Raw genomic sequence first — 14697 nt, forward strand, 5'->3', positions numbered from 1 at the left:
CAGTATCGCTCCCATAAAACAATCTAAGAAGCTCGTCTACAAAAGGGTCAGCGACGAGGCAGACGGAAGGGATGACCTTGCGTGTTCGCGTTGCTCGGTGTGCAACGAACGCCCCGCCAAGTAACGTGCTTCCTCGCAGCGGAAAAAGCTTTCGCGAGATTGCCCCCCGAGCGAGAGAAGTCTCGACTTCTGGCACCCGACGCGCGCCGCGGGGCGTTCAAATAATACTATCCGCGAAAGAAAATGAGGCACTCTCGAATTTGCATTCGCAGCAGCCGCGGGCCACGAGTGTCCTCAGCGCTCTGCGCTCGGCTCGGTTTCTTGTACGACTGCTCTGCCAACGAGTCCTGGAGGTGCGCGCCGCGCGTACCAGAGCCAAGCCCTGAGTTTCCTGAATTTATAAACTTGCGTACCCTGGCGCGTGACCCTGAATCATTTGGCCAAGTCCTCGGCTGGCTTTAACCCGACCACTGAGGACTGCTAGTAGTATTCTCGGACCACCAACTCCTTTGTTCACGCGTGCAGTTGCTGTATGAATACTGCAACGCTCGTGACGAATGTTATTGCACGGGGGGAAGCAGTGGCGGATTTAACAGGGGGCCCGATCAGCAGTTGCCGCCGGGGCCCCTGCACTGAAGGACAAGAAAGAAATTACGATTTTATCCAAACTATATTTTTTTTTCTGCACTACTACACCGAGCCTGTTTTTAATAATCTACCACCTATTTTCCCTCTTTCCTCTTTTCTTAAATCGTAAAACAAGCGTAAGATACCGTACGTTGCGTTGAAGTGACCACCCTGTACAACCGGGCCTCAAAATATTCGAAGTGCTTAGGGCCTCGAGAGGTCTTAATTCGCCCCTGAAAAATCCCAACTTGGTTCAATCACAAAGTCTCTCCTTAGCAGAATTGTGTCCCTCGAACGGCGAGCGTTGAACTGTTGAACCCTAGAATGGTAACTCGAGAACGTTTACCAAAAAATATTTCCACCTGGAAAATGATAAATATTCGGCGCAAGCTCTGCACCCCGCACTAATTCAATATCCCGCTGTTATCCCTGTTACGCTGCGCCAAATAATTACCTGGATAACGTTGCTGCTCGAATGCGCTGGAAAATACTGTTCCATTACAGGTATTATTGAAAGAGATGCTCCAGAGAGAGACGAGAGAAAAATGAAATCGCAAACGAGTACCCGCTGCCAGAGCTTCGACGAATTATATCCCGTTGGCTTTTATCAGTTTGTGCATGGTACACTTTTATCAATTTCCGTCGGAACGGATCCATTCGCGAAACAATAACATCCCGGAGGAAAGAGTGACCCGACAGATTGACGTTTATTAAACAGCGGATCGTAATTAATCAAAAATATCCCGGCGTTCACCCAAACCCACTGTTTTTTCCGTCCGAGTAATTTGCTAATTACTTGGACCATTAATTCTACTGAATTACCTTGGCGAATTTCAGCTGACAATGGGAGGACACCACGTGGTAGACACTGATTTTGACGAGCCTTGGCACGATAGATCTGTGTCGAAAATAAGTAAATAGGTGTCCGAGCGTTTCTGCCAATGGACCTTAATAATAGAGATATTTACATGTAAATTATTAAAAAATTTTATAGTGGGCGTGGGGTTTAGTGGGTAAAAATTCCACAATTACCCTGGCGCCCGCACGGAATTCCCTTCTGGAGCGTCAGGGTGCCTTTTGACATCTTCACGTTAAAATAAAAAAAAAATAGTATAAGTTATCTTTTTATAAATTATTTTTTTTAACTTGGGGAAATCTTCAAAAGGCACCCCGACTCCTCCAGAGGGGAGTCCCCGCGAGCGTCAGGGTAGTTGTGGGATTTGTACCCACTAAAACCCCACGGCCACTGTGAAATTTTTAACAATTTCCATGTAAATATCTCTATTATTAAGGCCCATTGGCAGAAACGCTCGGACACCTATTTGCTTATTTTCGACATAGATCCATCGTGCTAAGGCTCATCAAAATCAATGTCTACCACATGATATCCTCGCCTTGTGAGCTTTTTAATGCAGCTTAACAAATTATTTCTCGTCGTTGTCGCAGATCATTACCGACATTTTCATCGCGCAAACTATTCCCCTCCCACCTGGCTTTCGAGAGCCACGAGCAATCGCGAGATCAAACGCTCGCGGAGCAAGCTTTCCTTGGCGAGCGATTCCCCGGCGAGATTTTCACGCGCAGCGACACGTTTTCCGGAAACGCGCGGTCGATCGCTCGACAACAGGCGAATTTGCATACCGACGATGGCCCGCGGCGGTCCACCGTCCACGCAAACTTGCCGGGCAGACTTCTAGTTCGCGACGTGGTGCACGCGCTGAGGACACGCGCGTGTCCTCTCGGAACGTGTTAGACGCCTTCTCGTACGAGCCCCCGGGGCCACGCTCATCTTGCCAGCGCACGTGCATGCAGCTGGTCACTTGGAGCACGCTGCTGCACAGCACTGTGCATACAACTGTCCCGCGCAACACAACAAAGTGGCTACAACGATCCTCTGGTAATAAGAATGCGCGCGCTCGTCCTTCGTACCGCGCGCGGCTGTTCTACGTCGTCCTATTCTACTTCCGCGTTTCCATCGGGTCGCGCCGGGCGAGGTGCGCTTCGGAGCTGGCGAGAATTGGTAAGAAAGGCAGGCCAGGCTTATTGCCGAGGCTGCTCTTTATTGGACACGCTGTCTTATTGTATGGGCGGGAATGATTAATTGCGTTGTCGCGTGGAGAATTATTTTATAGCCGGAGCCAAGGGGCGATCACCTTACCTCTGGTTCCCTTCTGATACCTCATCTCAGGAGCCGTCCTTAACCCTCGGTTGCACGTATCTACTTTTTCGAACGTCGCTGTCACACTGGGTTCGACCCTGTCAATTTTCAATCAGTTGTTATTTAAAAACTACTTGTTAAATCAAGTCGCAAAAATTCTGGGGTAAAGTTTGAACATTGTACAATGTATGCCCATCGTTGAGAGTTGACATTTAAAGTGTCATCATGCTTAAAAAATTTTGAAGCAATAAGAGTGCCGGCAAAAATTTTTTTTGCTTAAAAAATTGCAGGGTCAATTTCACGCAGTGTGACAACCGAGGGTTAAGGGGGACTAGGTTCGTTTTCCGTGAAAGAAGCACTTTCTTCTCCATGTATTTGTAAGAAAATGAAGGCAATTTCAGATGTATCCTTTTGCCCAATGTTTATTATCATAGAGATTGAAAAAAGTGGTATGAAATATGCATGTGCTTTAAAAATGGCGGTGCTGACTGGTAAACATTTTAACGTTCTTCTGTGGTTTCGCTGTAATATTGGTCTTAAAAAGTGACGTAATCCAATTTCAAGGTGTAATTCTTATTTGTTACATCCGTAGTTTTCCGCTGAACCGATAAGAACTAAAATTAAAACAGAATTATTAAATTGGTGGCCGAAAAACGGCGATTATTTCAAGAAAAAATCGATCGTGTTTGTGCGCCACTAAAAATCCGCGACTATTTAATTTTTTGATGAAAATCTCGATTTTTTACGGACCATATCAGAGGTTTGGCGGAAAATGGCACATGTTTTACACATCCTGTATTTTTTTTTCAAGTCGATCTGAACCTCCGTTCATTCGGAACTAGCCGAAAACCAAGAGAAAAAAGATTCGAGAAAAACGCGTTTACAGTTTCTGAGCAAAGGCGACGCTATAAGTTACCGCTTGACCTTTTTAGCTGCTAAATCAACAATTTTGCGAATATGAATATAAACTAAGCGACATTTTATTGAGAATAGATGGCACTTTCGAAAAATGCAATAAAAAAATCGGGTTTCTGAATGCCTCGTCCCCTTGAGGGGACCCTCCGGTTAAAATTTTTCAGAAAATCGATTTTTATATATATATATTTGTAGTAGTATAACATCCCGAGAATGCCCTGTGAAAGTTTCACACCAAAATCACATAACAAATTCAAACTCCGAACGCAGGTGTGAGCCGAGAACACTGAACACGTTTTTCTCGAAACACGATATTTCGAAACGGTAACCACGATGTCAGAAAAACTAATGAACTGATTCAAAAAAATCTTGAGGCACTTGATTCGTGATTGCACTCGCTATCGCAGCACCCAATAACGTAATATTTTGAGCACGGGTTTTTTTTTATCTGCACATTTGTCCGGAAAATTACCCGCTTTTTTGCACTACTTTGTTCAAATGTTCACCAACATCGTAGTTTTGGTCTTTTTTACCCCAGCGAGGAGTGCTGCGATAGCTATTGAAATAAACTTTAAGAAATTGTTTGAATTTTTGACTTTGGACGAATCTGTGAGTAAATTTCGTGGTTACCGTTTTGGCATCTCTTTTTGGCAGCGCTTGCACTAAGCGTCACTTAGAAAATACATCAAGATCAAAAACATGAAACAAATATTTTTTTTTGCACCCCAAGGAGGGTATCAATAAATGCCAAAAATAATTTGTAGGCTATGTTATAACATCTTCTCGTAAAAAATTCATAAAGATCACCTATTTTTTAAGGGGTTTGACCGGAAGGTCCCCTTAAGGGGGGGCCTTGTGTAATCGGTACAAAAAATCGATTTTTTAGGTTTAATCGATAGTGCGTCGTGTGGAAAACCTGTTCATAAAGCGTCCGGCTAAAATTCAAACACTGAAGGCTCATACAGACCAGTTTTATGCCCGCGGCTAGAGCGAAAACTTTGCACGCGTTTGTCTCGGAAACACATTTTTCACATTTACAAAACACGGTGTGGACGATAGCTCAGAAACCATTCAACCAATTAAGTTGCGCTTGTACATACATACAGTTTATTGCATCCTCTCGTCGATAAACCAAAAAAAAACCAAAACAAATTATTAACAATTTTTTCATAAACCACGCGAGAAAATGCACCGAATTTCTGCATTTTTGTAGAATTTCCTGAAATTGGGCCTTCTCCCCCAAATCTATATCCATACCTCGTGACATATAGCGAAGCATTCTAAAATATTGGTAACTTACAATTAGTGAGCTCGTCTGTATCATTACCGAATCTACTTCAAATGCATCGTATAAAACATACATATATACGGAAATTTTAATCCTTCATAACTTTTGGACCACGATCGTCCCACGCTTTGGGCAAAGTGCACATTACTCAGGATCCTCCTCTCTACAACATATCTGAAACTCAACAAAATTGGAGCTGCAGCCCCTCTTTTATGCATTTTTCCCTAGCTGGAGATCGTAGGTACATATTACTTTTCAGTCTGATCGACGCGGGTCGATACTACTTCCTGCCACGACATTCTGAATCCCCTGTGTTCTCATTTTCCTGTAGATTGTAACATATACATGGTATTAATAGTCCATGGACACTTTTATTCGCGTCTGCTACTACGTACGATATTTCAAAGATGTCGTTTACGAGCATCAAGGTGTCCTTTAATAGATACCCTCCAGGCGATCGTGTTCATTATCGTAATGCACGGCTGGCTTATCCTGCCTGTATATGCATATCGATGACCTATATATTCATGCCGGGAATCGTACGCACACACACACAACAGACTTCTTTTCTGCGATGCGAGGCGCCACGGCGACCGAACAGCTGTTCCTGAAATCGTCGCTGCGATGCTTCTCCACTTTCTCCCCGTTAATCTTTCTCCCCCACGTTCGCAATAAATCGCGAACTGGTGAATAACGTTACCTATCTAGGCGGAGCGGAGACGGTCGAGCGTATCTCTGTATCGCCGAGACGAGTCAGTTGCGGTTATCTAATTTTCTATTCCGACGAACGAGGTCGGAAGACGAATGAAATCTAGAGTATGTCGTCTCGGTAATTAACCTTTTTTTTTTAGATCGATTCCGATCGCGATACAGGTTAATTACTTGCGCGCTTGTACGCTGCATCTTTATTAGAGGCACCTGCATGCACGCCAATCGATTGCCCAAAGGCGCTTGTATCTTGATGATCGTTACCGCGGCTGCGAGCCAGTATCTTCGCGGTTCGACTATTCATCAAATGTTCCGCTGGATGCAAACTCTCTCGTCCGTCTGATATAGAAATATGAGCACTCTTTACTTGTGGCTTAGGTTCGAGATTAAGATGTGAGTCAATTAGGTAGACCATTCGAGGTGGGATCCCTGCCTGCAGGAAACTTAGTACGTACATGGTATACGTTGGATTCTGCTGCAAAGAAGCAGCGAGTACGTACTTACATTACAGAAAAGAAGAACCAAACATTTAGTGTATCAGGTAATATGCTCAGTTCAACACGAGCTGTATGTTGTACATTCTATAGAATCCCCTTGATCCAAATTTAAATCGCTATCTCCTACAAAACGACTCGCAGCACAACTACCCTACTTATATACCTGTCGGATTCCGTAGCAGGGGATTCGAGTGTAACACGTTCATCACGAGTTCTAAGTACTTTCAAGAAGATTTTGTTCAGAAGTCTTCGATCGCCGTCTCGACAGGGGTTCCGCTCTTAAACTCTAGCAATGATCTGAATATCTTAGGATCTTGGAATGAGATTATTGTTGCGAGCACCCTTTGGTTGGAATCCAGGGCCTGCTGGTGCTCGTGACAAGAACAAGAGGACAGCGAGAAGAAGGCGATCGGATCGATCGCCTGTCAAGCTGTCATTCGATAGCCAGACGCCATTACAAGCAGACGCATCGACATATACATATTTCTTGCGCGTTTGTGATTACATTCGGTTTATCTGTCACCCTGTTCTTGTTAATGTTCTATTGCTTCTATTGTACTTTTGTATTAAACTTCGATAAGGGTGGCGTGAAAGGAACTAGGACGGTGGAACTGTGCTCTACACAATATTTGTAAAGATGTCCAGCCGCGATGTGCTGGCATATGCTTAGTCCTTAGGATGTTTGTCCCCTATGGTCAGCTGGCATCCAACATACCTACTCCCACGGTATTCCGCCCCAAAAGCAAGAGTGCCTACGTTCCTTCTTTCCAAGAAGAATCACTGCCCACCTCGTGCGACCTCATTCCCCCGCAGTGTCGATTAAAATATATGGGCCAAAGAGTAGATACAAACGGAAAAACAACGCGGCATTCGTCCGCTACCCTACATTCGTAAACGCCAGCGTGAGACAACTACGACGGCCCCCGGGCGTCGGGCATGGCCACGGTTGCTCCGCTCCGCCAACGTTTGCTCCTTCGTCTTAACCTGGCCTCCGAGTCGCGGGGACCGGCGTCCACGCCGCAACCGCAGTCGGAGGAGATGCGAATTGCTCGGCGACCTCTTCGAGCAACGGAGAAAAGTCGCTGCATAGCGTTCAGCGTGGTCCCCGCGGCTATGCTGGTATATACACTGCGGGCCAAGTCGAGGATATGAAGAAGAAGAGGTAGAAGAAGGGAAGAGGGGGACGAGCTAAGGGAAACCAGTCCCCCTTTCTCTACCTTCGTGCCCATCGACGTCGCAGGAACCTCCAGCTCAAGCAGGCTGAAAATAAATATCTCGGCGACGAGGACGAAGGCGGGAACCTTCTTTCCTTCTCGAGTTTCGTGGTTGATGGTATGTACTCCGGGTAGGCTCTTTAATACCCCCTTCAACGATACACGGCCGCGTATTTATTGGTGTTTATACGACGTTGGTTTAACGTCGCCGCGTCGTACAATGATTTATTCCCGAGAAAAGCTACCCCGGCGCGGCGCAGAGCCGATTCTACGCGGCCGAAGCGATCGGATCGCGAAAGGAGAGTGAGGTCAAGGGATTCAAGGGGTTATACCTAGTCAGGAGACCGAAAAGAGGCGAATGTTTGTGAATTTTTTTTGAAAAGGCGGAAGCACATATTTTTACAGAACTTTTTGCTCGTAACAGAGCAACATTTAAAGAACATTTGGTAATTTTTTTTGGTAGAAAAATATTTACGTTTATAATAAAAAATACGACACCCGAGAAGCCTTTTTAAAAACAGTGAGCAAGACACCTCAAAAACTACTGCACCGATCTTTCTGAAATTCTGTGGGCTTATTTTTATATAAAAATCTACTGAATGACGGAAGGATTTTTTTCCACTTTATAGTTTTGATTTTATCAACGAAAAACGGCCATTAGTGATAACCATGGAGCCATTTTTCGTTGATATAATCGAAGCTATACATTGAAAAAAAATCCTTCCGTCATTCAGTAGATTTTTTATATAAAAAGTAAACCCACAAAAATTCAGAAAAATTGGTGCAGTAGTTTTAGAGATGCCTTGCTCGCCGTTTTTAAGAAGGCTTCTTGGGTGTCGTATTTTTATTATAAGCGTAAATATTTTTCTACCAAAAAAAATTACCAAATGTTCTTTAAATGTTGCTCTGTTAAGAGCAAAAAGTTCTGTAAAAATACATGCTTCCGCTTTTTCAAGAAAAATTGCCTCTTCTCGGCCTCCTAGTCAGGTATAGCCCCTTAAAATCGCGACGTGGTGGATCTGATCTATTGCAGTTTTTCTTGGTTAGAGGATGTTAATGGGAATTGGGCGGACATTCCCGTGATCGAATCTGTGTTTAATTATATGTAATTACGAATACAAATCAACGCTTGCGAGGTTGGGAAACCAGAGGATGCAAACATTCCTGGTACCTATCCATTTAATGCCGTCATCCAGCGCCGCGATGCAGTTCCAATTTGACCAAAAAACGAATGCATGCAATCGCGTCAATCGCTTGCAGGGTTTTGTTTCTCGCCAACACAACTTCTTTTCCGTTTGCATTTGACTCTTAAGTCCTCTTAAGTTCCTTGCTTAGTCAAATTGCAGTTGCGTTGGGGCCGTGGACGAACGGCCTTTGAGCTACCACTTAATTTTTAGCAAGTCACTATCTCAACTCAAGTACCAAGCTTGTGTGATAAAGCAGCCTCTCAGCAATTGATCAGTCAACCCTCTGGTCCACAGAGAACCAGTACTATTAAATCATTTTCAATCATTGTCTGCGTGATAAATGTTCAGGTAAACTAAACGTAGCTGGTTAAGAAGCTAACACCCGGTGCCGGATGACAGAAAGGAGCATGTATAGAAGAAGTGTCCGTACTTGAACACGAATTCTCTTTGATGGGCCGACAACTTTCGGATCGGCCCAAGGCAATATGCCGCACAGCCCCAGGCGGTTCGCATGCTTCGGAACGACGTCCATACCGAGCACGAATTCTCTTTTCTGGACCGATAGCGTTTGGCCTCGGCCCGGGGCCATGCAGCAAACACCCCGAGGTAGTGCGGCGAGCAGCCCGAGGCACTTTCGCATGGCTCGAAACGATCGTCGCGGCTGCATTCGGCCGCTCTATTCGCCTTCGCGCTCAAATCGAACAGACTCCGATTAACTGTGAAGGCTTCCATTTGTTCCTAGTGATTGCGTAGGGAGGATGCGTTGCGAGTCCTGCGGATGCCTCTTCCGCGAACGGACTGGGGTAGGGTGAGGCTGAAAGTCCTGTTTTTCATATAAACCTATGTAAAATTTAGTCATAACAGTCTAGAGATATACGGCGCTGTTTTGCATAAACTGCAACTATTATGCTTTACTTTTGCAAAGTTGTTGGTGAATAGTGTTGTTATTCGTTGAGTTACATCACAAAATGTGTGTCAAATCAAAATAGACGATTTGCCCCGGGCAATTTCTTTTAGTATAAAATAGTGAAAGGAATTACTACGGCAACCTTTTCTTAAACAAAAGAATGAAAATACAGGACAGAGATTCAGCTTGAACAAAAAATCGCACAATAATCGTAGCTCAACATAAAGAAATAACTCTCTTCTAACCACTTTGGCCATATTTCTTAAACTCAAATTATTTTAATATAAAAAAAAAACAGGGAAAAAGATAGATCATTTATGACTTTACTAATTGGTTTGCTTCGACGAAGACAACTACTCTTTTTAGTATTTTAACATGACTTATTTAACCGAAAAATAGAAATACAAGTAGAAATATAATTACGGGACTTTTTGCCCCAATGGTACCTCTATAGTTTCGCCGATATATAGATTCGAAAATATTATCATTCAGAAATAAACAATGTCATGTACACGTTACTAAAGTAACATACAATCTTATCGTATTCCCCTTATACGTTGCTAAGCTCTAGTTTACTTCTAATAACACAACAAAAAAGGCCCACAACGACTGGCGACTCTGTCGTCCTCCCTATTACCCTTGCCATCGACGTAGTTACGCTGCAATATTCAATCGACTGTTTTACGAATGGAGATTTTTTATTCGGGACTATTTGCCCGCCGGACTTTAAGCGCCAGTCTACCCTACCTGCTGAACTGTGAATCCTCTTACCTGTAAGAAGGCCAGCGAAGAAATGAAGATAAGCCCGGGCCTGAAAGCGAGTCTCCATTATTTGAAATAAAGTTTGTTACCCAGTTAAAACACTCGTGTTTTCCTACACCGCAGCAACGGCCGAGGAACAAAGCGCGGCGAGTTTCCTGTGTACACAGAGTGGAAATGAATTTGGGGTCCCTCTTTAAACCGCAAGCCGAACCGAACCGGCCGGACCATCCCTTCCAGTTTTCCCATTCGTCGGACCCAGCCGGGGTTGGTTTTCCCTCGGTCGGGACGACGCTCGTTAAATATTGTTTCGCCGTTAATTGCCTTATTAATACATATGAAAATCGCGGGTTAATGTTCCGCGTAGACCGGCGGCGTAGCGGGACTGAGTCGTTCCGGGTCGGCGGCTCGGCCGAAAACAATGCCCCGCTAAATCAGCCTTATCGTCGCTCGCGACCAACCGTGAGGATCGATAAATTAAATCGAGCTGTGCGCGCCGTTGAAATCGACGCCGGCGCGACCTCGTTAGAGGGGAAAGTTCCGCGGTAATGTCGACGGCCAGCGAACACCGTTTTTCGACTTCTGCATAATAATGTGGAGGATAGTTGTCCGCGAGTGATCCAAGCGCGAAAGGATTCTGCTTGGGGGTAGCAAAAGGATCGGGCCGGTTTCGCGTGAAATGTGTATGAACTCTTGCAATGACGATCGCAGAAATGATACGGGACGTGGACGTGTTCCTGGGTAAAGTTAAAGTTTGTAAGTTCAAGCTTCTCGGTAGAGGAAGCAAAGGGAAAGTCACGTTCCAGTGGAAGGACGTGGAGTACCTAGGTACTCGGGGCACAGTATTTGGGCAGAAGATATTTCAAGTTGAAGTGTTTAAAATTATATGTGGCGATGATTATAGTAGGTACGCAGCTTGGAAGCTAACTTTTATTCTGAACATCAGGTGGGAGTCACCTTTGAAAGTAGATTTAAGAGTTCAGAGGATTTTCACCATGCGAAACGCGCCCTGCCACAAATCCAGCATTTTAAGAAATTAAAACGTACAACCCCTGGCAATAAGTTTGGAACCAAACGCGAAAATACGAAATTAACGAGAAACGCCAATATTTTTTATGTATAATATGCAACGGTATATATGTGAGACGCGTGGTAATGTTAAATTGGTCTATTTTAAAGTAAAAGCACCAAAAATAATTAAAAATTTTGTGTATTATATAATACAAAATATAATGCAAAGAAATTAACAATGATTGATTTAATATTTATATTACACAGCTTGTCTGTCGTCTCTTCTTGAAGTTGAGCGCGGACGTCCGCCTCTTTTGCGATTCACCACACTGCCCGTCTCGTTAAATTTTCCTTTTATTTTACTTACCGCACTTCGGCTACAATTCAAAATTTCAGCGACTTTTTGCCGAGTATTACCTTCTTTCAATAATGCAATTATGCGTCACTTTAAATCGTTAGATAAATTTTATTCATTCGACTTGCTTGTTTCCTGTCTCAAAAGAGTATTGAAAACAGAATAATGAAATGAAAACCACGAAGTAACTAACTAATATGCATGTCAGAAAATACTAGGTAATATAAATACTGAACAAAATTATTGTTAATCTCTTTGCAAATTTATATTGTTCCATACTTTTTTCCAGACACATCGATCCGTTGCATACTTATTTCCCAGACACATTTTGTTTCTTCCATATTTTGTATTATATAATAAAGAAAATTCTTAATTATTTTTGGTGCTTTTACTTTAAAATAGACCAATTTAACATTACCACGCGTCTCATATATATACCGTTGCATATTATACATAAGAAATCTTGGTGTTTCTCGTTAATTTCGTATTTTTGCGTTTGGTTCCAAACTTATTGCCAGGGGTTGCATATTATAATCCAAACTAAAAATCTTGTCAACCTCTTTCAACTCCAACTTTAACTTCTGATCTACCAATAGTCTTCTCCGATACAATTCCAATGTCCGCCTTTGATCAGAAACGAATGACAATGATGCCTATAATGGCGATTCCCCTTTCTTCGTTTCTCCTCCGTCTCGCAAACCCAGCATCGCTGATTCCACTCGGCTCGTTTTTCAACCACAATCTCTACAAAGAAGTTGGCTTCGCTGGCACACGCGTGTTTGTAAAGGCGAGCCTTTTGTAAATAAAGCTGCACGCCACACGGTGTCGAGTGTGCAGGGGTCTCGGTGCTTTCCCCAGTGGCTTTTGAATTCACGCATCGTGGCAAGCCAGTCGCAAGGAATTCAGACAGAGATAAAGCGGGGGCATAGACGATGGGAACGAAGGTGGGAGTCAGCGATACCGATACCTTGATAGAGAAAGCCGACGGGAACGTGTTACCAGCGCGTTTCGGCCATCGTTTTTCCGTCACACCGCGAGGTTTGCAACGTCGAGCGGAAATCCTGCTCCAGAACACGTTGTTGCCTCTCGTTTTCGATTTTTATCAGCCTCTGCGTGCGGCTGCACATCAAATTGCCTGTGAACCTACTGTGGCAACTAAGTACAGTTCCCAATGACTGCGTTATCATTTTTGAACCACTTCCGCAGATAGGATAATCGATTATTCTGGACGCTGCTAGAATTCGTAGTGGTCCGTAGGTGTGCAGTTGAATTAGGTATATTTTTTATATGGATACGTGAGAGTCAATGCTTGCAGAGAGCATGATCGATATACTTCTCAATAGGATCGTGTTGAAGGTACGCGATTTAACATGGATTTTTAATTACAGACGGAAATGTGAGGCCGACGGAAAGGAGGCGAAGGCGGAGCTGGCACAACGCAATATGTTTCCTAGCGCTCAAATTAAGATGAGGTAAATATATGCTTATTCGAGTTGTCTTTCTAAAAAGCGACGGTGAGCTACGACACGTGTTACGCTTGAAAAACTAGCTACCCCCTTTCCAAATTACAGACTTCTTTGTGGGCATCTAAGAACTGGTGATAATTCTCCCTGAATTTTTAGATAACTCTCTCTCTAGAGAGAAATAGAATCTTATGCTTATTACTCTAATCAGCTTTCGAATGGGAATAATTAATTACTCGAAGCGACGAACGATGGAGATTAATATAGTATTTTCCTAATAATATAGCGACGTATGACACTTATATATATATATTATTATTGGCAATGGAAAAGAACTTCGTTAAAGGTGACAAATTTACCAACATTGGACGCTATTATGGTGGTTAGCTATTTCGCTACAAATCCAGACTTCTGTTCTGCCGAGTACACGTATTGCGAATATTTGTTTCCAGCGGAACATGAACAAATAACTTCTTCGGCGTACGTATCGAAGTGTTCCCGCAACAGGGAACAGCACAGTACTGATAATAATTTTTATTCGCCATTATTTTCGTGAGAAAAATTCACTCCTCACTTTCCCAAACCACAACTCTGTGTTTACTGCACGTTGACGTCGCAAATGGTCGCGTGACCATGCAGCGCGTTTTCGCGGCAATTTTTTTACTTCAAATAAAAATTACATTTTTTTTTCATGTTAGAGGTGTAGCAAAAAATTAATATTTTTTTACAAGCATATTTTATTACAACGAACAGTTTTAAACAGTTTTAAAAATTTTGTCAACTCCCCAATTGTACCTGTGCCGTCTGACGAGGGTTAACCATGCTCCCCGTTGTTCTTCCGCGTAGACGAGGTATCTGTGATCGAATCGCTGGCTCCGATACCTCACTGAACAGCCCCTGACGGTGATTAATGTAAAAAGTGTCTCCCTCAGATTGCTGTCGCCAAGCAGTTCGCCGGCCACGTCGCCCACAATGTCGAACTCCTCGTCGCCGACGCCGCCGACGCCGTCGACCCCGGCCGCGCCGGCTTACAACCAGAAGATGACCGGGATACCCTGCGTGGCTGCTGCCTCCAGGTACACAGCGCCAGTTCACATCGACGTAGGCGGCACCATATACACGTCCTCGCTGGAAACCTTAACGAAGTAAGCATGCACGCTCTGAATTTCACCCGGGCGGTTGCGGCACGCGAAAAATCAGCACCACTCGCTCGTAACCTGGCCACAGCAAGCTGCCGCGCGGTTTCGCGACTCGTGGAAAGCTCGGATCCCGGCCCTCCCTCCCGACGACCACGCGGCTGTCATTCTAATTTATTACGCGCGGGAAAGTGAAATCTAACGATAATGTATGCGAGATAGCGGACTTTTACGACGCATCGTCACGCTCGCGACGCTGGATGCCATTCCAACGGGACTGTATAAATTGTCTTCTGTTGAATGGTCGAGTTCGGCTGAGTTACCTAGGGGAGACTGGGGCAAAGTGAACCTCGGGGTGAAATGAGCTTTCCTAATTTATTCTTTAACAATAGAATATATTTAGAAATTTTCATGCGGTAAAGCGATACCTCTTGCATCATTTCTTTCAAGTTGATTTTTAATATACTCTAAG

General features: G+C 44.0%; 1 protein-coding gene across 1 annotated transcript in view; it reads left to right on the forward strand.

The window, feature by feature from the left end:
- Twz (BTB/POZ domain-containing protein twz) overlaps nt 1-14697 on the forward strand; it is a 56966-nt gene that overhangs the window by 21942 nt on the left and 20327 nt on the right. The window contains exons 2-3 of the mRNA XM_076827199.1: nt 13015-13098; nt 14022-14234. Of these exons, the coding sequence (XP_076683314.1) occupies nt 13070-13098; nt 14022-14234 (242 nt within the window). The 5' untranslated portion in view covers nt 13015-13069. The remainder of the gene's footprint in view (nt 1-13014; nt 13099-14021; nt 14235-14697) is intronic.

This window comes from Andrena cerasifolii, chromosome 1 (genome assembly GCF_050908995.1).
Source record: "Andrena cerasifolii isolate SP2316 chromosome 1, iyAndCera1_principal, whole genome shotgun sequence".
Classification (NCBI taxonomy): domain Eukaryota; kingdom Metazoa; phylum Arthropoda; class Insecta; order Hymenoptera; family Andrenidae; genus Andrena; species Andrena cerasifolii.